Source organism: Castor canadensis, chromosome X (assembly GCF_047511655.1).
Source record: "Castor canadensis chromosome X, mCasCan1.hap1v2, whole genome shotgun sequence".
NCBI lineage: Eukaryota > Metazoa > Chordata > Mammalia > Rodentia > Castoridae > Castor > Castor canadensis.
The window spans coordinates 130,343,856-130,369,068 of NC_133405.1; the positions used below are offsets into that span (position 1 = coordinate 130,343,856).

The window sequence follows — 25,213 nt, forward strand, 5'->3', positions numbered from 1 at the left end:
TTTTTATTCAATATAAGGACAAAATTAAGACATAGATGTGAAAGATCTGGTGTGATTTTACTGAGGTGCCAAGAAGGCAGGGGTAGGAATACAAGGCAGGGAAGTTTGGAGAAGGGTCATTTGGCTCTGAATGAGGTGGGATGTTGAGGAAGAGGACAAGTTCTAGGAAACTGGGATGGAAGGCATCAGTAGAGCAAGGCCAGCCTCAATGGGTGGTTTAAATGCATTATTTCCTCTCATTCTCACACCTATCCTATATTATGATCATAACATAGGGAGGAGAAGTAGGCTGAAGCAGGTTACTCTTCCCAAATCACCCACACAGTAAGTGACAGAGAGGTGACTTGGACTAAGAGCCCTCACTCGTAACCACCAATGTCTCAGTTGGAACAAATGGGAAGATTTCCAGTCTGTCCCTTTGGGTTAGGCAGAGGGGAGTCTTATGCTTCTGGGGGTTGATAGTGCTCATGATGTCAGGAATCCTTGAGCTGGTGGTGAAAATTGAGGGGAGAGAGCTTAAGATTCTTATAATCAATCCTTTCCTAGAGGACACTTTCCCCAGAGGAGCTTGTTTCCTAGAAAACTATCCTTTAGGAAAGATCACTTTCTCTCCCAGGTTGATCTGGTAGTTTCTTGGTAGACAGGTTAATGTTCATTATAGTTCTATTTTGGTTTTGTTGAAGGATTGGATTCTTTACCCACCTGATTTAGTACCTACACTTCTTTTTCAATGTAGAAGGACTTGTCCTATTTTTATGGAGAGCCAACTGCCTTTTGGAATCAATGTCCTCCATTGATTTGGGAACCAACATCAAGAACCCTGAGGGCTTCTTCTCTCACCAGCAATCCTTGTGCTCTGGACTGGGCCATTGTACTTGATTTGGGAACATTCAGTGCTGCACTGACCTCTTCCATGTGCCTGGAAGCCAGCAGGATGCTTGTTCCCATGAGGCAGGAAGGTATGTGGATACTAGGATGTGGGGGGTGTCCAGGGGGCAATTTGGACTCACTGCAGCTTCTGGGGATGGGTTCAGTAATAAGCCCCAAGCCATGATAGTGGATCCAATGCTAAGAACTGCACTGAAGGGCAACCAAACTGGACACAGGGTTGAGGAGAAATGGACACACTACAGGCCAGGCACAGCTGACATGGGATTGCATCTTTCAAAGCCCGAAGCACTGTCCTTATAAAAATGCAAAGCAGATCCAAAAGGAATTTCTACAATCTTTAAAAGGTCAGAGTGAAGCTTAACATTGATTTTCTTTATAATGCTTTATCAATTAGAGACCAGAAGTTTTTTTTTTCCTGATGATATTTATTTCATAAATGTAATTATTTTTCTAAAACATATTAAAATAGAAAACATGTTCTTTTGGTCAATTTATACAAAGAAAATACCAATATAGTAATAAAAATACTGAAAATATATGAAAAGCACCAGAACATTAGAGAAATTACACTGGCAAAAATTCTAGGAATATATTTTTTTTATAATTGTACAATAAAGTGCTATTAAATCCAGTCAAAATTAATGGCAAGATATAAAAACAGTGATGGCATTATGAAACTTGAGGCTAGGTTCATCAGTAAATGTGTTTTAGGCTACTTGCAGATCAAGCTAATGTTATTTCATTAATGTTTTCATGGAAAATCTATTAATTTCCATTCTCAAGTGGAAACAAAAATCTACATCTAAACAAAAGTTCTTGGTAATTTGGTCATGAACAGGTAATGACATAATTAAAAATAAAATTATTGAGCAAAGTACCAATCATAATAATCATTCAAATATAATTAAATAAAACCAAATGAAGACAGAATAAAATCAAATGTAAATATATATTATTAATCAAGACAAGTACAAAAGGTTAGATGCTTTTGATTTTATGGTTAATTTTCAGTAATTCTGGTTAGTCACATTTAACAGACACACAAATATTAACAAGATATGTTACTAAATTCAACTAACCAGACATCAAGCAATGATATTTTAGTGAATCAACATAACTTACATATGAAACATTAAAGGGACACTGTTAGGACATACATTTCCAATCTTGGCCAATTAATTCCTCATTTATTTAATGAGGAACGAAGAGCATACACAAGTACTTTGGGACTGGGTTATATTAAGGCTCCAAATCTACCATGTAAGGGGAAGTCACTGTGCACACACACGGGGAGATACCGTGCACAGTACTTAGGGGGGACTGCAGTACGTTTCACATCTGGAGGTGGCAAACTGAAACAGAAAAACCCAAATTAAGACCAAGTAACACACCAGTGTCCTTTTAAGGTTTTATTTCCTAGGCCAATCTTGAAGGAACTCTATTATACCATTCTTCATACCTCAGTTTTGCAATCAAATTCTTCAAGGTGAAAGCCAACGACCAACAACACTTACCTCAGAATAATAATACATCTCCAAACATGGCTCAATTGGAACTCAAAATTTATTTTACAGGCAACTATTTTTATTTTCATAAAAAGTAGATATACACTTAAACCAAAAGGTACTGAAATTGGTCTTATCAATGTAGAAACAAACTACCTCCATTAGCCTCTGCTTCTGCAAGGTACATCTTTTTAGGAATTTAGGAACCATAGCGGGTGGGTATTATCGTACCAAAGGCAGAATATCATGTAAGCCAATTGGCCCTGATCTGACAGTTTTACAGTCCATTACGAGTTCTATTTTCCATTCTCTAAGCATAGACCTAGCACTTGAGCTTCTAGGATTTGGTTTTTTCCTTTTCACCCTTATAGATATTCTAATCTTTTGTACATTTCCTTCTCATGGTTGATTTTTTGAACCATAAATTCATTATACTGACTTTTCTCAAAAAAACTGACTCACAAAAATGTTATCTAATGGCTTTTATTTGGAAATGAGGGTGAAAGTGGTATAATTTGTGGTCCACATAGAGACTCCCCTGATATGGAATGAGGGTAAGGAACAATGGAGAACCAGGCATTTTAAAAAATTAGGCAAAAAGTTCAGTGTCCAGTCATAATGGACAACATGATACTGCATAGAGTTGATGGCAAAGGTGGACCATTGGAGAGACTTTCTTTCTGGGCACAACTAACAGACTTCCAAGAAAATCCAACTGTACTTTGTTTTCCACGTTCTACCAAAATGAGAGTATTCATTAAAAAGTCCAGGATTAATAAAAGGCAGGCAGGCTGTTCAGGAACACTGAGAAACAAAGGCTAAGGTGGTTTGGTGTTAAATAGGTTTACATTCCAAAAGAATATTGACTATCATCTGGAAGTAATTCTCCAAATTACAAAGTCATGATTACATAACTCTGTTTAAGTATGTTTTCTTTTTTAATATACATGTTCTTTTATATACATAGTATAGAAAAGCTAGTAAGTTGGCTCAGCTATAATAATTCTATCATAAAAAAGCAGATTACATTTTTTGGCAGAACAAAGCATGTTACTTATACTTTTCAGTTTCAGCTAAGTATTTACATGATAAAACTTAAGCTTTAAATGTACTTAAATCAAAAAGAAAGAATAAATTATATTTAAACTATTAATTTATACAATGCATATACCTTTACTTATTTTCCTAACTAGCTATACTCTCTAATAATCTGTCCAGCATTTCTTTATTCAATTTATTTTGAAGACAGGTATGTATGGCACCATTCTATGTGCTGCCTATTTTGTTTTAGGAAGCACAGATGTGCAGTATTTTTAGTAGCTTGGTTGAGAAGTTTTGCATCTGTCACTTTTCCAAATAACAGATGAAGAAGCCTTGTTTTTGACCAGGCACCACTTCTTTAACTGTACAACGAATAAAAGAGAGAGACAACAAAAGCAAGCAAGAGCATTGTTAAGGCAATTAGCAGCTGCTGGAACCAAATAGAACGCTGAACTTGGTCTTCAAGCTTCCTATTGCTTTCTAGTAAACGATTGAGCTGAAGAGGAAAAAAGGGATGGAAGATTTTGATCAATAAAACAATCATTAATCATGGGAATGACAAACAGGAATATTAGAAATCCAAACACTGAAGTCATGGGGCCCATTTGCTCTGAAAGGCTGGGGGCTAGAAATACAAGGAGACGTTTGATTTGTTTGGTGGATAGATGTGTCTCTACTTACTCTTACTTTGAAAGGTCCAGTCTTCTAGTTAGATAGAAGCATAGGAATGACTTTCTGGAGGTACAGATATTCTCTGGTATCTCTCTCTCTTTCTTTTTTTTTTTTTTTGATCTCTTTTTTTTTTGTGGTGCTGGGGATCAAACCTAGGGCCTTGCCATGTTAGGCAAGTGCTCTACCACAGAGCTACATGCCCAGTCTCTTTCAAATTTAAATATACTACTTAGTACCCCTTTGTGCAAGATGGAATTCTTTGATACTCACCAAAGTACCTTGTGCTTTGCTATTTGGTCACTATTCCAAATTAAAATGGCCAGAACGTTTAAAAGGTCAGTAGATTTCCAAAAGCAACCCACCACTTACCATTTCTGAATTTCTGATTTGGCTTCTCTTCACAAAGAGAGCACTCTATGCTAAAGGTTTTCCCTTATGTCAGTGGAAAAAAATGGACTTTCAGTATTGATTACCATTCACAACTTGCGTTAGTTGGGATGAAAGCACACTTACTTGCAGGTATAGGTCTTCACTGGTTTTATCTGACATGTTAAAAGCATTGTCTTTTAACGTAAGAGTGTTTGGTTTATTGCTCTCAATAGTATGGCATCTTAACCTATGGAAATCCAAAGGAAACATAACTGCTTAAAAGCTTTAATGAATTTTCTTATGAAAGTACAATATACAATGGAAAAAGTTAAACACAGGAGCCTATGTAATGGAGATAAAAGGCCTCAATCCTCTAAGTTCCAACTAAGATAGCAGCTCAGTATGTATTTATCTGTTTGCTTCCCAACTTCTTTTCTTGTGGTGCTAGGGTGGATCCAGAGCCTCACACATGCTAAGTACGGACTATACCACTGAGCTACATGCTCAGCCCTCTTCTAGCTTCTTAATGCATGCATAAAGAACACAAGAGATTGTGGCTACTGCTCAATACCCCATGGGATTCAATGGGAAGATTTTATATGGGATTCCGTAGAAGTAATCCAAATACCTTACAATGTGAAGGCAGCCATTCTTTCTACAACGCATTACGGTGCTTTACTTGGGCTTTCAGTACCAAACCACTAGGATTCCCTCCTACTTTCTAGGAGAGAACAGTGATCCCCTCTTGATAGTTATAGAAAAGTAAGCTATTAGGAACTGGTAAAATCCAAAGTAAAGAAAAGCAATGAATATGTAATAAAACCAAAACAAATATCCTCATTTTGATGATCTATTTCATAAAAACTTCAAATTAATCTCAAATACCTTTTATATCAGTGTTTCTTAACCTTTCAAAATTTCCCCATAACCATACTTTTGACCCCCAAAAAAAACCCACCACAAAAACTCTTTAATAAAAACAAAAATGGGGTAGGTGTGGTGGCAGAGGTGCATCCTCACAACCCCAAAATTCAGGGCAGGAGGATTTCAAGTTTGAGGCTAGCCTTGGGCTAACATAGTGAGACTCTGTCTTAAAAACAAAACAGAACAAAAATTAGGCCTTCCAACAATATAATTTGAAATTTTAAGTATATACTTAACTCATGTAAATACAAGTAGAATGTCTGCTTGGACTCTGACCTCATTCTTTCCTCCCTGCCACTCTGGAATTCAGAGAATCTGGTTCATCCCTTGCAGCATTCTTAGGAAGAGCACAGCCAATGATTTACCTTGTAAGCCTGGCCTCAGTCCTCTAATGGTCCTAGAACCCTTTTATTTTGCTTGCTCTTTTGAGACAGGGTCTTACAGTGTAGCCTAGGCTGGCCTCAAACTTGTGATCCTCCTGCCTCAGCCTCTTGAGTGCTGGGATTACTGGTATGTGCTCCCATACCCAGCTTGCTTTTGGTATGTTTTGCAGGGCTGGGGATGGAAACCAGGGCTTGCACATACTAGGCAAGTGTTCTACCACTTAGATAACACTCCCAGCCAGTTTTTTACAACAGTGTTCAAATGTCTTATATTAAAAACCCCAAAGACAAGCCCCCCATTCATCAACACCACATTCATACTTTCAAACACCCTACCCAGTCACATCTCTAGTGCAGATTTGCTGCCTCTTCTCTTCAGCTTAGGTTCCTCTCACCTGTGTGGTTCCTGCCACAGGGAAAGTGCTCTCTCTGTAAGGTCATCTTTAACTTTGTGAGGTCACCACCACTGGGCATTATCCACACCTCATCCTTCTTTACCAGCATGGCAATGTTTGGTATCAGTGGTCACTTCCTAATTAGTGACATACTGTCTTCCCTGGGCTTTGATGACCTGACAACTCACTTGTGGTTTCCTTAGTAACTTGCTACTGGATTGTCCTCCTCCATTTGACCATGAACTACTCCTCCAGGCTAGGTCTAACTTTTCCCCTTGGCTGAGATAACTGAAATAACACTTGTCTTCCTCCCCCACCCCCACCATGTTCTCTTCCATTCTATTAACCATATCACCAACAGGGTGATCTTTTATTAAAGGCAGGTCAGATGGGGTTTGTGCTGTATTGCTGGATTTGTGATGGTGATGAAGCTCCTCCCTGGCCCTTTCCTGCCCCTCCCACTTTCTTTGTTACCATGGATCATCTCACTCTTCTGTTCCAGCCACTCTTGTATCCTTTCAACCCCTTTCCTGAAGATTTTCCTTAGAAGTGACCATTAGTTGGATTCATAGATTCTCATCTCTAAAAGGGGAAAGTCCCCCTCTTTCTCCTAAGGTGGTCTTTGAAAAGATGAATAGCTTGCCCCAGCAGATCCCCCTAGTAGAGATCAGTAAAGCCAATACAAGATGTCCCTCCACCCCAGATGCAGGTGCAGGACCAGATAAACAGGATGGGGGCACATGAAATGTGGGCTGGGCGGGTTGTGAAAGACGACCAGATGTACGTGCAGGACGTGTCCTGCCTGCTTGCTAAATGTAACCGCGCGCGCCAGTGCTGACCTTTGAATCTATAGGCTAAAAAGTAATGTGCTTTTAAAAGGATAGGCTAAAGGTGTATGTGGTGTTACAAACTCATTGGCTATGTACTGCACGGGCTTTGCTGTAACGGCCAGTGAGGGCCTACATAAGATTTTCCCCAAAGAGGCTCGGGATCTGTCTGCCCAATCGGACCTGTGTGTCTGTGTGGGAGCATGACCCTGGCTTGCCAGCCCAATAAACTCTGCTTTGTGGATTGCATTCACGTGTGACTCTCTGTCTCTCAAAGGAATAGGATCCTCGGACCCTAACAGTCTTCATGAATCCATGAGTGAATGAAAATAAAGCATCCAGAACTATGCTGGCATGCAGCAAGCATGACCTCTGCTGCATGGCTGCTGCTGTGCCTGCTCACTATATATTTTTCTACACGGCCCCAGAAGGATCACTTAAGAAGATGAGTCACATCAGCTAATGGCTCTGCTTTGCACCAACTAATGGTTTCTCCTCTCAAGTTCAGAAGTCTTCAGTAGCAATGACCTAGTGTTTGACGATTTCTTTGATCCATCTCCTACCCCTCTCCTTACTGTTGTCAAGGGACATGGACCTCTTTGCTATTTCTCACACAGGCCAAGCATCCTTTTTTGCTTTTCCCTCCCCCACAAAGCCCTTTGTAACATTACCAATGTGGATTACTCTCATTTCCTTAAGGTCCTAGTCAAAGTGCCATTAGAGTAGTCTTCCCTAACTACACTAGAAACCAGTGTTTCTTACCTTAGCACTACTGATATTTGGGGGAACGTGATTTTTTGGGGGTAGAGGCTGTCCTGCATACTGCAGGAGGTTTAATAGCATCCCTGTCTTTTCCCCACTAGGTGCCCATTGCACCCGTCCCTGAGTTGTGACAACCTAAAATGTCTCTAGACGTTGACAGATGTCCTCGGGGGAACAAAAGTGGGAACACTCCAACAAATCATAGTTCCAATAAAAAAGCAACCATAGTAAAACAAAACTGTGAAATGGCCTTCTCTATTCTCCTTCTTTTCTCTCTCTATATCTTTTCAAAACATTTGTTACAACCTTACACATGTATATACCTATACACTTCCCTTTTAAATAGGATATTGCCATACATATTTTCTTTTATTAGTTTCTTCTCTAATAATATATCATGGATATATCTCTTCAGGTCAGAGTACATGGACTTATTGTACTTTTTGAATGGCTGCAGAGTACCTGTTACCATAGATACATTCAAATGTATCTCACTATTGCTTTAGTGGTGATCACTTAAGTCCTTTCCAATTTTTCACTATTACAAACAGTACTGCAACAAACATTCTAGTACACAAAGTGAGCATTCCTACAAGGGAAACTTCCAGGACAGAGATGTACATGTGCACCTTGGACATACCAGTCTTAGGCTGGCATGCCTGTGAGTTTCTGTTATCATTGATTCCTTGGGCATCCCCAGTATCTGCCAGATGAGAGAAGGATCTTTCTGATCCTTCCACCACACCCAAGAGACTGTGAGTAAAAAGCTTACCTATGCTCCACCACTTTGTTTCTGGGAACTTCTTTCCAGAACTGAGTCAATTCTGCTGGCCCTGTGCCAGATGACTGCTCCATTTCTGCAGCCATTATCAGAAAGCGGTCTTGGGCAGAGACTGTTAAGCCTGTATTCCAAAAGGGTAATTGAACATATAAACAGGAATCTTATTATATCTTATCCAAAAGGGGTTGGATATGTGGCTTAAGGCATTTTTTACAGACTACAACATGAAGGAAAAATAAAAGGGAACTACGTTAAACATGGAAAATGTCCTAATTGAGAAATTTTAGTTTTTTGGAATCCAATTCCAATCAGGGTCAGTTTAAACAATTTCATTCATTAAAAAATAATTACATTTTAGTTCTGGAGAGAGCTTTGGAGACCCCTTTGACCATCTCTTTCACAGGTGAGGAAACTGATGTCTAGAGTGAGGCAAGGTGACGTCCTAATAGTCCGCTGATTTCTAAGGTCTAGCCCGAAAGCTCTGCAAACTCAGCAACCAGTCCCAGGTCCCCACCCCTCACCACACTTGCTGTGGCCACCAAGTGACAACTCACCCCCATGTGGAGATACAACTATATCAACAGATGCACCAGGGTCACAGTTACTGTTGCTTGGCTTGACTCTGTATTTTTCGGGAGCAGTTGTTCTCACCTGTTTAGAAACACAGTAGTCACACAACAACCTGTATGATAATGACCTGTATGTTTTTTTTTTGTGGGAGAGGCAGTGGCTTAAGAATGACCAAAAACACAGCAGTTAATAATCAATGAACAGTCTACAAAGTAAGCTCGGTGGCTATGTAGAGAATGTATTTGTCCTTACCAACAGGACAAAAGCATCTACACCTACCTAAAAAGATATTTCTCAAATTAGATTTTTTTCAGTACAGGGGTTTGAACTCAGGGCCTTATGCTTGCTAGGCAGAAGCTCTACCACTTGAGCCATTCCACCAGCCTGATTTTTCTCTTTTGAATACTGTCACGTAAACTTCCTCTTAAATAAAAAAAAAAAAAACAAAAAAACTAAGTGATCTATTAAATATTTATCCTGTCTGCTAACAGTCTGAACTTAATGATGCAAATTCACAAAATAGAATGAACATTAGATAACATGCTGAATTACTACTCAGAAATTAAAAACTGTTCATAATCAGAGCATACCAGAACATTTTAGCAGTTATATTTAAATTAAATAGGAGATTAAAGAAAGGAATAACTTTTGTGTGGGTGGTGGTGGATTCATTCCTGTCACACTATTTTTTCTGAGGTATGAGGATAGAACCTAGGACCTAGTGCATGCTAGGCATGTGCTCTACCATTTGAGCTGCTGCCCTAGTCCTTTGGTTGGTTTTTTTTTTTTTTGAGATAGGGTCCAGCTAACTTTGCCCAGGCTGTCCTCAAACTTGTGATCCTCCTGTCTCTACCTCATGAGTAGCTGGGATTTTAGCCATGTGATGCCATGCCTGGCCCTTGTTTCAAATAATACCTACTATCAGGTTAGTTATTCAAAATAAACTACACTCTAGAATATACTGCACATAAAGAAAAGTGCACTTTCAATTTTATCATTTTATCTTTCACTGTTGCTGTAAAATAAATTATTCATATAATGAAGAGTGATTTTCTTGGGCTTTTATTTACAACAAAATTTAAACCTCTATATTAATTTGGACAGTAATCTATTACTGTGCACTAAAGACTGAGATGTAGATCTCAGGGAAAATTTTAGATAAGCTTGGGTAGAACGAGAAGGCAGTATAACATACCTAAAAATATCATAAATAGAAACATTGTGTGCAAGTCCAGTCTTTACAGGAGATCTTTCATTGTTCAATTCCAAATCACTTCCCATATCACATTTTCACACATATTTTTATTATATCTTTGAGATAGTTACCTTAAATGCCACTATATTTTTAGTTACATTTGTCAACACTATTAAAGTTTTCTTTTCTCCAGATTCTGAACTTCCAAAATACAATTCTTCCGCTGGGCTAGGTGGTGACAAAAACATAAGGCATTTGCATTACTAAGAATAAATGAAAATATTAAGCACTAGTTGAAAAAAATTGGTTATTATTTTATGCTCATTTGTATAAAGAGATTTCCTTTAAAAAGAAGACTATAAAACAATTACCCAACACAATTCCGTATTTTAATCTTACTGATCCAATACATGCTACTTAAGAAGACTTGTGGTTTTCCCTAAGGTCAAAAGCAAAATAGGAAAGAACAGAGGGAGAATTAGGGGAAGTCTGAGTTAATCCTATAATTAACACAATCTTAAGGTGCATTTATTTAAACTCTTGAATGGCTATAGATTAGAATCAAAGCATTGAAGGTATCACTGTTTCAACTTTCCCTAATCACAGATTAGAACAATTCATATTTTTACACCAAAAGAGAAGAGCATAGCTTAAAAGAAAGATCATTAGGGATGCCCTTAAGTAACAGAATCACTTCTTACTATACAATGGCCTTTCTATGTCACAGAGAAGGAGAAAGACACACAGAAATATTTTTGGGGTAGGAGCTGAAAGAAGAACATTAAACAGTAAAATGCTTGAGCTTCAAAGTTCAAATTTTACTACTACTGGCTACTGTAACACCCATGACCTAAAACAAAAATTTAAAGACATGAACAAAGTTTGTGTAGCTTAATCACGTTAGTCCAATTGCATCAGCTGCTTCAAAGCAATGGAAGTACATTTTTGGGTGGTGTTTGTTTTAAATAAAAAGGACATTTGAACCCAGGGCTGCACAAATTTGTCAAGAAAGTGCTCTGCCACTTGAGCTATGCCTCCATGCCTTTTGGGTTTTGAGACTTTGTTTTTGAGAAAGGGACTTGCTATCTTTGCCTGTTTGGCCTCAAAGTCATGATCCTCTTGCCACCACCTCCTGAGTAGCTGGGATTAAGATGTGCACAACTGTACTTGGTTCTATTACTATTTTTTATGTACTTTCAGCATGATGTGGCTGTAGCTTTTTTTTTTTTTTTTTTGCATGGTACTGGGGTTTGAACTCACGGCTTTGCACTTGCAAGGCAGGTGCACTGGAGCCATATTTCCAGCACTGATTGTAGCTTTTTGAAATATGAAACCCCTGAGAGATCGTACCTTCTAGACGAAATACAGTACTTATAATTTTAAAAAAGGCCAATGACTTAAGTAACTCAATGTTCAGACAACTATAGATTTTGAGACACATCTTTAAACTGATTCATTTTACATAAACAGTGTGTGCTCCTCAGGGATGTTCATTAATCTAGAGAATACATATTTTTAAGGAAGAGCTGTCCCAGAAGGGATAATGTGGTAAAATAGCATGGCTGATGGCTTCCTTTTGGAGCCCAATCCTAAATAAACCACAGAGAAGACAGCAAGGTTATAGATCTCAGAGTTGCTGTCAAAAACTATGAGTGGCTTTGGGGAGAATGACACCAGTTGGGTCCATGTACACATGTAGGAGCAGCTCTGTGATCTGGCTGGGGGTGCAACCAATGAGGTCAGAGCCAAAGTATAGCCTTGAAAGCTGTCCTGCTCCAGCCTGGCTTTTTTCCTAGTTTCTCTCTTGTCAAACTGCAATGGTGGTAGACTAGGACCTATGCTTTTGACAGGCCTCCCATGAAAACATGGAATGGATGACTTCCTAATTAGTAGAGGAAAAATGAGAACAAACAAATAAAACCCAAACTCCTAAGGGGGAAGATGGCAAAGAGAAAAACACGGGAATCAGATTTTCTAAAAAGTTGTATTGTTGATATGAGATATACCTAAAACAGAGTTACACAGGAACATTTCAAGTAAGTAGACAGAAAATGCTACATTACATCATCATTAATGAGGGTTTGAATAGCCTTATTAATATAAGGCTAAATAGATTTACTAACCAAAAGCATCATTGAGAAAGAGGTCTTTAAACAATACAAGAAACAATCCTAAATCTACTTTTTTTTCAAATGCTGGGGATGGAACCCAGGGACTCATACATGCCAGGCAAGCACTCTACCACTGAGCTACATCCTCAGATCCAAATTCTATGTCTTTTGGATCAAATAACTAACAACAGATATGGAGATGTGCTGAAGTGAGGCTTTAGTGAAAAATCTATTTTTCTAGTTCAATTCTGGCTTTTAGAAGGTCAAATCAATAAATATCTCTTTCAGTGGCATTTCTGGCACCCCCTACTTGTGTCAGTTGTCAGTAAATGAGAAAATTATATGTCACTTGGATTTATTAATATATAAATATTCACTTTTATTATCTAATATGTGATGAGGGCCTTTCACACACAATGTATGGTTCCACTATGTCTAGAAACCAAGGAGAGTCTTCAGATAACCCATTTCCACCATTTCAAAGCAGTACAGAAGTGTTTTCAATTTTGTACCCCCCTCATAATGATCAAGATATGTTACAGCAGTATAGCTAATAAAACCTATAACTATTACCTGATGTGTAGTAAGGGACCCTTAAATACGCTCAGTGGTTTTTTGAAAGCTTTGATCTTGGAATCAGGTTTTTCATTTTCATCTGCTTTGGAAGTAGGTTCACTTGGATTAGTCTAAAGATTAAAAAACAAAACAAAATAAAATGACAAAACGAGAAAAGTTAGACATTTTAGTTTCACACTGATAGTTAGCCAGGTCATTAGGCCAACAAATAAACATTATTTTGTTTCAATCCAAATTATAGTCTTTAACATAGATTTGTCATGTCTAAATGATAGATTTCGCATATGTTAACATGATCATGAACATATATTTGAGTGTCTATTATAAACAGGTCACTGTTGAAAATATAACATGATCCTTTCCCTAAGAGTCTTTAAATTTGTTCTAAATTATAGCATTATATCTATCTATCAACCCCCCAAAAATTTGTAAAAAGAATGACAACTAAGCAAACTTTAAGACAATGAGATAGATCAGGGCACTGGTGGTTCACTCCTGTAATCCTAGCTACTTGAGAGGCCAAGATCAGGAGGATGGTAGCTCAAGGCCAGTCCAGACAAACACTTTGCAAGACCCAATCTCTAAACATAATCAGAGCAAAATGGAGATGTGGCTCAAGCAGTAGTGTGTCTGCTTTGCAAGCACGAAGCCCTGAGTTCAAACTATAGTCTCACCAAAAAAATGAGATAGAGAGGAACTAGATCAAGGTAAAGTTTTAAATTAATCACTTTTACTTTTTATTTTGGACAAATAAAAAACACTTTAGACAAAACAATTTCTTCCAGATGTACTTTGCCAAGTTTTATACAAAGTATGGGCTCAGCCTTTCTTACAAAGAAGCAGTACCTCTCATCCACTCCTCCCATTCTTCCGTTTTCTTTATGCACACAAGGGTGAACAAGGGCAGCAAGTAAAGTGAATTATCCAAAATACTGTAGCCAGCTAGTGGTAGAATTGGGGCTAGACCACAGCTTTTGACTCAATTTATTTTAACCATAAAATTACCTTTTTAAGAAGAGCTGTTTGCTCTTCATTAGAAATTGTTTCCAAGGTTTCTTTACCATCACTTTCTATATCTTCTTTACTGGAAGTTTCATCCTCACTGGTAATAGGCCCGTTCTCACACAAGGGTGTCTGGAAGTCATCATCCACTAGTGGTGGATAGCTATACTTGAATGGATCCTAAAAAGAAAAGAATTTTTATATCAGCCTGCTAATAGGTAGGTAGAGAAAGAATTCCCTTATAGTAGAATTAAAATTCACATCTTTTGCTGAGAAAATAGACTTAATTAGGTAGTGAAATTTAAAATATAGGAAGCATTTCAAACCAGAAATAGAAAGAGCAGTAGGCAGTGTAGGACAATCACAAACTATCCATCTAAAAGAATCAAGTTAGGTCTTTAGGTCACTCTTCATACCAAAAATAATTTCAGATGGTTAAAACCTTTAAATGTGTGTGTATATTCTTTAAAACCATAAAAACACTAGAAGAAAATAGCAGAGGATTAAGAACAAAAACCAAACAAATAAAAAACCTAAGTAGGGAGCTGAGCATTATGGTTCACTCCTATAATCCCAGCACTTGGGAGGCAGAAGCAGGAGGAATGTAGGTTTCAGGCCTGTGGCAGACACATAGTGAGTCTGAGCTAGCCTAGGCCCATAGTGAGACCCTATGTGGAAAAAAAAAGCCAAACAAAACAAAACCAAAAAACTCTAAGTAGGGAAGGCTTTTCTTCACATAGCACGAAAGCTAGAAGGCATAATAATAGTAATTGGGTGGGAATATAGCTCAGTGGTAGAGTGCTTGCCTTATATACTTGGGTTCTATCCCCAGCACTATAAAACCAAATCAAACCCCAATTAATCAATCAATCACCACCATGACCACCAACAAAAATAACCCCACTAGCCAGGCACAGTGACTCATGCCTACAATCCAAACTACATGGCAGGTGGATATTGGGAAGTTCATGGATCAAGGCCAGTCAGAGCAAAAAGTTAGTGAGACCCCCCCCACCAACAAAAAAAGTTGGATGTGCTGGTGTGCATTCATCTAAGCTAGGTGGGCAGGAGATGTAAGTAGGAGAATCCCGGTTCAGATCAGCCTGGGCAAAAAACAGTACTAAAAAATAAGAAAAGCAAAAAGGGCTTGGGGTGTGGCTCAAGTAGCAGAGTGCCTGCCTAGTGAGTGCAAGGGCCTGAGTTCAACCACCAAAAATAAAAAAGAAAATGAAAGCAAAAAACAAAAAACAAAAACAAACAAAAAAACCCACTAAGAATAAACAAACACAAAGGCATAAAGTTTTTATTTTTAAAGGCCACAAATGGAAAAATATGCTCCACACATATCAGAAAGAAATGACAGCTTTTGATAATGTAAACAAATTAACAAGTAAAAGACTAACAACCAACCAAAACAAGCTGGTATAGCATTCATAGATAAACACTTTCTCCTGAATCATGAAAAAGTATTCAACATCTCTTATACTAAAAGAAATGCAAATTGAACACATAATAAAGTATTTTTCACCTAAGACTGGCAAAAATTACAAAACTGAGAATATGTGGTTCTAGCAGGGATATAGTTGAAGTGTTTTCATACTTCATAGACAAATGGGTACAAAGTCCTTAAGGGAATTTAGCCATAGCTACCAAAATTAAAAACTAAATATACCATTGATCCATTGATTTTACTTCTAGGACTTTAACCTGTACATGTACTTGCTGTACCCATATACCAGATGTAGCAGTATTAGTAATGGCAGAAGATTAGAAAATACTAATGGTCCTTCAAAAGAAGATTGAATTATGTTAAAAAATAGTATCCCTACTACCATTTTGAATACAGTCCTCAAAATATATACCACTAACAACAGAAAGGCTGAAATAAAATAACCTTTCACATGTAATAAAAATAATTTCACTAAATGCTATTCATTTTATGGTATAATTTAAGAGCAAATTATTAAAAATGACACATCAAATAAAATTGCTACTACAATTTTGAGATATTTTTAGAACTACATACTATGTGTAGTACTTGGAATGAATAAGTTTTTTTTTAGGTTAAAATGTAAAATATAAAGCCTCAGAAGAGGAAAACATCAGACTTCAAATTAAAATTTTTGGTTCAAGTCTTTTCTAATCAAAGGAAACAAACAAACAGGAGGATACACCAAAACTTTTCATGTTGCTAGTGCTTGCTTCTTGTTGAATACAATTGTGCTAGACAGGCAGTATACAAAGTAGCTTGATAAAATCAAATAAGTGAAATATTATCAAGTTAACCCAAAACATACCAAAGTCATAGGCGTTACAGTTTATTAAAAATCACATCACAATAAGTTTCATTGTTATGTAATGTTAATTTTTTTGAGGCAGAGTCTCACTTTGTAGCCCAGGTTGACCTCAAACTTGTAATTCTTTTGTCCCAGTCTCCCAAGTGCTGGCTGGGATTACAGATTTGTACTTCCACATCCAACTATACTTTTAAAGTTTTATATGTCTCCACATACTATTGATCTCTTATTTGTAAATAATAAAAATCAGTTAAAAAATCTTATAGGTCGAGGTAGAGCACTTGCCTGGCATGCATGAGCCCTTTGGCTTGATCCATACCAACACAAAAATAAAACAAAGAAATGAACAAAAAACCCTGAAGCCTTGACAGCATATGCTTAGTATCTTTTAAATTGACAAGACAGTTGGAACAACAAAAAACTGGAAGAAAACTAATGACACAACAAAAGGAAATTCAATAATTTTGGTTCATCTTAGATACCAGAATACCATGCAACCATAAACAAGAGTAAGGAAGCTTGCTGCATATTGATATGATCTCTAAGACATACTGTGAAGAAAAAACCCACATGTGCAATTGTCTATAAATACACTACCTGTTTAAAAGAGTTGGAAGAATTAGATATACTTACTTGCCTAAATATGCAATACACATCCCTGGAAAGTAACGTGAGAAATGCAACTGTGGACCAGAACAAGGTAGTTGGGATAAGAGGAGGAGGAGACATTTTATTGAAGACTTGTTTCTGCACACTCTCCTGAATACTCTTCTGTTTAGAACCATGTAAATATTTACTGTGATTCAAAAAATAAAAATTTAAGTTTAAAACTTAAATGAAAAATTCTTTACCCTTGCTTCCTATTTTGGGGGTTATTTGTCATCTTTCTTTGGATGTTATGATATTGCTTTTCCTTGAGGAAAGAATACAGTCTATTGTGCCATTATCCAGTGTTATTTCATAAGTAAGTCGCAAGGACTATACTTACAGTTCCACCCATGTGGGGAGGCAGGTATTCTACACTGACATACTCCTGGACTTCGTTTTTAGTTGTAAACTTCAACAAACTCACTGCTTCTGGGCCAAGCCAGCTTTTCACAATTTTGAAAGCAGCTGAAAAAAAACCAGTCATTTCATTAAAATCCTTTTTCATTCTCTATATCAATTAATTTGTTGTATTTGCTAACCCAGGTCTTCTGAAACTATTATGGGCTATAATCTATTAATATTTCTCTTTACACAGCATGACACTTTTAACATTCTCTAATTCCTGTAGGTGTTTCTAATGTGACTGTCCCTTACAGGTTTCAAATGTTCCATGAAGATTAAATTACCCTGATGTTTATTGATAAGCTTATCAGGGTTTTAGCCTTTGAACATGTCCATCAATGATCTCAACTACTACTACTACTAGATACTGAGCCAAACTGTCATGTGATTCAGGGAACAAGTGCACAACAGTTTGAAGAGTTGTTTACCTTATGGTTCTGACCAACTCTCAATATGAAAAACTTTCAAGGACAAGGCAAGAAGAGAAGGAAGTAGCTTTTCTCATTATATGTGTGAGCACTGGCCTTAGACTTCCTGATGCTAAGCTTCTCTGCCTTCTTCCCAGGCTCCGCAGTTTATATAACCATGGAAGAACTTATCTACAAGAATAAACTTATCAAATACAGCTGTTTGGTGATTACAATCTTGTCCTGTCATGCCATTTCTTATTTATACTTAATTTTTAAACCTCTTTTCTAATGTGACATTCTAAGCACATTTTTAAGAAACTAAAAGCAGAATACTGCAAAACTGTCGATGGAAAAAAACAGAAAAGAACAGCATGATAAACATTAAATAGTAGTTCAGAAGTTTATATTTTACTTTGGCTTGTTATAAGTGTTTTTACATAACATTTAAATTTTTCATTGATACCAATTTTAAAAGTTTGTGAGTTGACAGGTTTGAAGCTATGCTACTGAAATTAAATTGCTAAATCTGAGTTTTATAACAGTTCTATTGAGATATAATTTATAAATGAAGCTAGTTGTGGATTTTCATAGATGCCCTTTATGAGGCCAAGGAAGTTCTCTTCCATGTAGTGAAGAATTAGCCTTACCCAGAGAGGTCTGGTCTTTGCCCTCAGCTTCTGGGAGGTAATCTTCATGTCTGGTAGGGTGGTCTTTGTTTTGGGGCCCTTGGATTATGCTGGAACAATATGATTTAGAGTGGGGGCTGGCCATGGCAGAAAGACCAACATGTGATATAAGATGGGGGATTTGGGTCACACTGTATCAGTAGATCTCTGGCCAGACTGGAGACTGAGATCAATCAAGAAAGTGATCACTCATGTCTATGTAATGAAGTGCCAATAAAAACTGAACACCGAGGCTTGTGTGAGCTTCTGTGGTTGGCAGTACTCCATTTGCATTGCCACAAGGCAATGTAACAATATCCTGTAATGATGCCAGCAAAGTAATGTGCTCTATATATCTTACTTCCTTTGGCTAATTTTAATCTAAATTCCTTCTGGGTAATAAACTGTAAGTATAATAGCTTTTAGCAAGTTCCAAGTCCTTCTAGTGAATTATCAAATCTGAGGGTGACTTTGGGAATTTCTTGAATTTACAGTTTATGTCAGAAGTGAGGGTGGTTTTTTAATAGATTGCTGTGGTACCCTAACTTGTGGTTGTTCCATTCTTATACTTTCTGTTCCTAGTTTGTTAGGTGCTTTTATCATGAGAAGGTACTAGATTCTGTCAAATGCTTTCTCTGTGTCTACTGAGATGATCATGTAGTTTTTCCTCCTTCATTCTATTAATAATACAGATTATACTGATTTTCATATTTGGAGACAATTTTGCATTCTGAAGATAAATGCCAGTAGGTCATGGTGTATAATGCTTTTAATATTCTCCTAGATTTGTTTTGCTAGTACTTATTTTTGGTGGTGCTGGGGATGGAACCCAGGGCCTTGCACATATTAGGCAAGTGCCCTGTCACTGAGCTATACCCCCAGTCCTAGTGCTTTGTTGAGGACTGGTGCATCTATATTCACAAGGTTTGTACTTTTTCTGTGATGTTTGGTGTCAGGGCAATATTTGCCTCATAAAATGAGTTGGGAAGTATTCCCAGCTCTTTTACTTTTTGGAATCATTTACAAAGGATTATCATTGATTCTTCTTAAAATATTTTGTAGAATTTACCAATGAAGCCATCTGGGCCTGGAATTTTCCTTGTGGCAAGGATTTTGGTTATTAATTCAATTTTGTTATATTTCTGATCCTTCTTGAGTCAGCTTCAGTATTTTATATCTTTCTAAGAATTTATCCATTTCATCAAGATTACCTAATTTCTTAGCATACAACTGTTTATAGCATTCCCTTATAATCCTTTTTAATTTCTGAACAAATTATGTGTTTCTTCTTTATCAATTTAGTGAAAGGTTTGTCAATTATGTTGAACTTTGCAAAGAATCAAGGTTTAGTTTTGTTGATTTTTCTCTACTGCTCTCTATGTAACAATTAACTTTTATAAACACCAATAAAATGCAGATTTGGGGAATAACATTAAATTTACAATAGCTTTAAACTTGGCAAAACACTTTACAGTGGCTTTTTAAAAAAAACTTACCAAAAATATGGTTGTCGAAAGGGCCATTTGATTACAGTGATTTATGGTAAATTTCAGATTTATCTGATTTTGTTCCTCAGTACTTGAAGCTCATGAGAAAACCTAGCCAGAACCTGTGTTCTGTGACATACCCTATCTGTGGGTAACAAATCAAGGCTTCTCATTACCTGAATAGTTCACTATTTCGAGGCTGGTTTTAGAAAAGATTAATGGGTACCTCGAAGTCTCAGGACAGAACATCAGCCCCATTTGCTTAGGAATGACCTTTGCATATTCTAGTTCAAGCCTTGTAAGAATGTACACTAAGTACCATCCAAACTTTTTTAAAAAAAAAGTAAGAAAAAGGAAAATCAGATATTGTATTTAAGGAAAGCATAAATAATATACTCACCATTCATTATCCAAGGCATATCATAGATCACTATTTTTGCTGAAATATGAAAAAAAATATTCACTGAATGCAACTTAGTACCTCCATAGTAATGTCACTTATACCTGCCTAGGAAAAAAAATGTTAAGTCAAAACTGAGCTGGTTGACAGAGTTCTAATTCAGGGCAGTGTTAGTGGTGCTGGGACTGAACTATTAGCTCACAATGCTCAGGAGGATGGCTTGTAGGAAATCAAAAATGCTCTGTCACTGTTCTTTGCCAGATAGCCTATATCTTTGGTCACTTTCTGCTTTTGTTGCTTGCAGAAAGGTATAAAAGAAAATAGTTAAGTGGGTAAGTGGAGTCTCTGTATATGGCATGTCATACTAGGGCTGAAGGCCACTGAATTTTTAAAAACATGTCCATGTCTAATTTATGGTTCCAATCAGAATTTTCTAGAAATTACACTGTTAAACTAGTCTCATAGTTGTCCTCTCCATTTTTATTAAATTGTTATGTATTAAGAAACAAAGATGACTACTTCTTTTAAAAAATATTATGAGCTCTAGGAAGCCAATATTTTCTAAAGTACATAGAAGTATTATTTATGCATTGAGCCGAAGATATTAAACAGCCATTTCAACAATTGTGAGAAAGAACTAGAAACCACAAAGGGAATTTTCGATATTCAATTCGTTCCTTTATTCCAGATGAATCAATATGTAATTTCATTCTTTCCCAAGCAGAGAACCTCCTAGAGTGGTTATATTATGTAAAGTACACAAAAAGGACAAGGTATCAGTAAAGATGTGTCCTGGTGCTAATGCTTCAGTGTTCAACTAGGATATACTTAAGATATAATGGTTATATTTCATGATGGATTTTGAAGAAAAATCAATTTGACATTCCACAAAATTTCATGTATGCAAAAACTACACTATATTGGAGGGATATGCATATTATCTGGGGCTAACTGAAATGCACAGCATTCCAACTTATGTTCATATAGATCCATGAATTTATGAATAGTTCTCTTAAAAGAATCTTGGACAAGTTTTACAAAGTAATCATGACATTTCTATTATTTCTGTGGTTCTTTGCAAATTCCTTTAGATATTTCAATAAACAAGTATCTTATTTCCATTTTGTCCGTAAGAGAAGCTAATACCATGAAATAGTGATTCCCTGCTAACCACTCACTGCACTGCTCAACAAGTGCAGGGTACATGCCAGAACCTGGACGAATTCATAAGGAACAGTAGACACTACAGGTTTTCCAGCCTCGCCACTACTGGTCATTCTCTCTAAAAACATTCACAAATACTTTCTCTAAAGAGATTGGAATACAGGGCTAGGGTGGCACTGCCTCTCAATGTCCATTATGATTTTTGTCTGTTCTTTACTTTCTATTAACGATAATATGAAAGCATGCCAATGTAAGATGATTTAGGTGTTTCTGTGCTTTAGTGTCACCTGAGTCATAAGTCCCAAAAGACCCTAACTGCAGTATTTGCCAGGAATATGCTAGGCAGATCTGTGAATTTCCATCTTTTCATGTCCCTATTGCCTTTCTTCTGTCTTTTCACTTTTAACTCACTAGGGTTAAATGTATTTGACTGTTTATGTGGGCTGACAGCTTGTTTTCCTTAAGGGAACCTGTCATATACATCCAACAAATCAAAAATGAGTATATAAAGGTTTAGGAGTCTTCATTCCAATAATTAACAGAAGAGTTACAATTAAAAAAAAAAAAGCAGGGCTGGGAATGTCAGTATTGGATCAGGGGTAGAGTACTTGCTTAGCATAGGTGAGGCCCTGGGTTTTTGTGAAAGAAAACAAGACAAGACAAGACAAAAACAAAACTCCAAATGCCAGATTCAAATGTAGTGTATTCTGGCCAAGTATTTTCTTAATGACATTTAAAAATAGCAATTATTAACAGACTCTACTTTACACATCAATATTGCTAACAAGTGTATGTTCTCATTATTACTTATGTGTTCTTACAGACAAGAAGTTCCATATAAGAACTTCCTTGCTATTTTTAATGAATTACTAAACTGAAAGATCAGTACATATGGGCAAATCTTTTTGTTGTCACTGTTTTGCAGTACTGGGGATTGAACCCAGGGCTTCTCACATGCTAGGCAAGAGGTCTACCACTTGAGCCACGTCTCTACCCCTTTGTTTTGTTATTTCTACTTTTGAGATAGAATCTTACTAACTTTGTCTAAACTGGCCAGGAACTCTGAATCCACCTGCCTCTGCATCCTGAGTATCTGGGGTTATATGCATATACCACCACACCTGGATATAAATTGGCTACTCTTGTAAATAAATGTGTACTGGTATGCATTTGTGTGTGTGTGTGTGTGTGTGTGTGTGTGTGTGTGTGTGTGTGTGTGTGTGTGTGTTACAGGATGCTATATATTTTAGAACTTAAACTCTTAGAACTGTAAAGAACAGTGACTACTTATAAACTTTTCCCCTGTACCTACTATGATATGTACTTACATGTCTATCTATGAACACATTTAAAGCTCTTCAACAGAAAACAATGTTTTCGGTATGGAAGTCTATAATAATATAAGGCTTTATAATTCTCAGACATTCTCTACAGTTTCAATAGATTATATTTTTATAAAGGAGTAAGTTACTTACAGAGATATTTAGGGTAATAAACCTTAAAGCAGTTGATGATAAAGCGTACAAAGTCCATGTCCTAAAATAAAGATTAAATCTTTAAGACTGTCCACATTAGAGAACTTTAAGTTGCACATTTCTAAAGGTAACAAACTATTAAATACAAGTGAGACAATTATGAAGTTCTTAAGAAAATGAGCTCATCCATAAATATCTAGATTCATAAGGATTAACCTTAATCCTTGGGTCATTAAGCTATTTATAAGAATTAGCCCTAAAATTGACTTGGAGAAATCAGATACTGAGTGGTGTACTTAAATTATTCATGTTACCTCAAACTAGTTACATACTTCAGGCTGCTAAGGCAATAGGGCACAAAATGGAAATAAAAGCAATCCCTACAGAGAAATTCTAAAAATCTCCAGAAGAACTGAAGAATTTTGAGACAAGTAGACCTACAGTTTTTAAATGATGACTTGGAATAATATGTATGGATATAAATTCTGGTATAGCATTTGCTTTCTAACTCTAATTTTTATACTTCATAATACCTTCAATAAAATATTTATTTTATTAATTTTTTATATAACAGCTGATCTGATCCCAGTGACCTTCTGTATCTACTTTATTTCTGGCTTTTTTCCCTTTATTTAGGGACCTCAGGTTAGTTTTTTAGTTCATATTCAAGTGTTGCTCATTGACTCCAACTTCTGAAAGACTTTATAAACACAGCTAGCTGGTTGTTCAACTGCTTTGAGCACAACAACAGGAAATTAAGTCATTAGGGCTATTATTCATATTTCATGCCTTATTATTCCATGGTCACGGGTTGTTTAATCCTGATCAACTACCTTACTAAGACAGTTGGATGAAAGACATTACCAAGCAATTACTGAAGGCAGGATTCCTAGAGATGAAATCTATAAAGTCATCCCTAGCATGTGAGTTTCAGAATCTGCATCTTAAGTATTTATTATGGAATAAATCCTGGTATATATTAATACTTTTATAAATAACCATTATGTCCACTGTGCATAGTTTCATAATTTGTAGTTATCAGTCAAAGAAGAAAAGCTGTGAAGAATTAGTTATAAAAAATTTTGGTTAACTAGTTTATAATCTGTGATCCCCCCAAAACTATTCCTAGTCTTCCTCTAATATTCTTATCATCAGTTATTTAATTGAATATCCTTGCTTATATAATCCTGAGTTAATGCTAGTTAGGTGGATTTGATAGGATGCCAAGGGCATATGTATGTCAGTGGGTTCTACATAAAATACCTCCTAAAAACTATTGCTCTGTAACAGGGTGCATTCCTTTTTGATGAGCTATCATGTAAGTAGCTTGAAAAAAATTAGACAACTCCAATCAATTCCCTGCCCCTATATTTGGTACTAGAAAACTTACCATTTTATTTTTCATGATCGTGGGTTAATAAACAGGCAATTATCATACCCAAAGGATAAAAGAATCATGATTTATCGTTATAGAATACTTATTTATCTAGGTAACTTGATTTTGATTTTTCAATCTAAAATGATTTACTCTGTAATTTACAACCCATTCACATGGAAACCAGGTTGAAAAATCCAGGGCATTGAATTCTTAAAAAATAAGGAGAAATAGAAACTTGAAAAAAATTTCTGTGGCCCCACTACCCCAAAAACCTCTTGATAATAGTTGTCTTTAGTCTGCTTTTTGTATGAACCTAAGATTTCCTTTTTGGGGCTATATATCACATACTGTAGTAATACAGACTTTTCATTATCTAAGGTATTCTCTAATATTACTACAAATTCTTTCTGAAAACCATTTTATATAGCTACATATACTCCACCACTTAGATATGCCATAATTTATCATTTTAATATTGTTCTAATTTTTCACTTTTATTGAGACAGGGTCTTACTATGTAGCCCAGGCTGGCCTTGGACTCACGATCCTCTTGCCTCAGCCTCCTGCATGCTGGGTTTTTAGGCATGCACCCTAATGCTAGCTAATTTTTTCACTGTTTTAAATGACACTCTGAAAAACACTGTGATACACAACGCTTTTTTCTGTACTTGGGATTATTTTTTTAGAACAGATTTCCAGTACTTAGTTACTATGATGAGAATGAATACAAAGACTTTAAGGTTCTTAACATATTTCGCAAAGAGTTAGACTTTCCTCCCTTCCTTCTTTCTTTTGATCAGGTTGCTCAGGCTGGCTTTGAACTACTGGGCTCAAACAATCCATTCCTGCCTTGGCCTCCTGAGTAGCTGAGACTATAGGTATG

The 25,213-nt window shown here is 36.6% G+C and overlaps 1 protein-coding gene across 3 annotated transcripts in view; it reads right to left on the bottom strand.

Annotated features, from left to right (window-relative positions):
• Positions 1–1,315: 1,315 nt before the first annotated feature.
• The window catches only part of Mospd2 (motile sperm domain containing 2), a 43,618-nt gene continuing 19,720 nt past the window's right edge, over positions 1,316–25,213 (bottom strand). The window contains exons 6-15 of one of the 3 annotated variants that reach the window (XM_020183313.2): positions 22,953–23,013; positions 20,314–20,352; positions 17,290–17,414; positions 14,008–14,184; positions 13,000–13,112; positions 10,447–10,543; positions 9,105–9,201; positions 8,542–8,671; positions 4,623–4,725; positions 1,318–3,933 (exon numbers count right to left, since the gene is read on the bottom strand). In XM_020183313.2, coding sequence (XP_020038902.1) covers positions 3,796–3,933; positions 4,623–4,725; positions 8,542–8,671; positions 9,105–9,201; positions 10,447–10,543; positions 13,000–13,112; positions 14,008–14,184; positions 17,290–17,414; positions 20,314–20,352; positions 22,953–23,013 — 1,080 coding nt within the window. In that variant the 3' untranslated portion in view covers positions 1,318–3,795. Of the gene's footprint in view, positions 3,934–4,622; positions 4,726–8,541; positions 8,672–9,104; positions 9,202–10,446; positions 10,544–12,999; positions 13,113–14,007; positions 14,185–17,289; positions 17,415–20,313; positions 20,353–22,952; positions 23,014–25,213 lie in introns of all 3 variants that reach the window. The other 2 variants (XM_074063924.1, XM_074063925.1) reach the window with 2 other exon arrangements.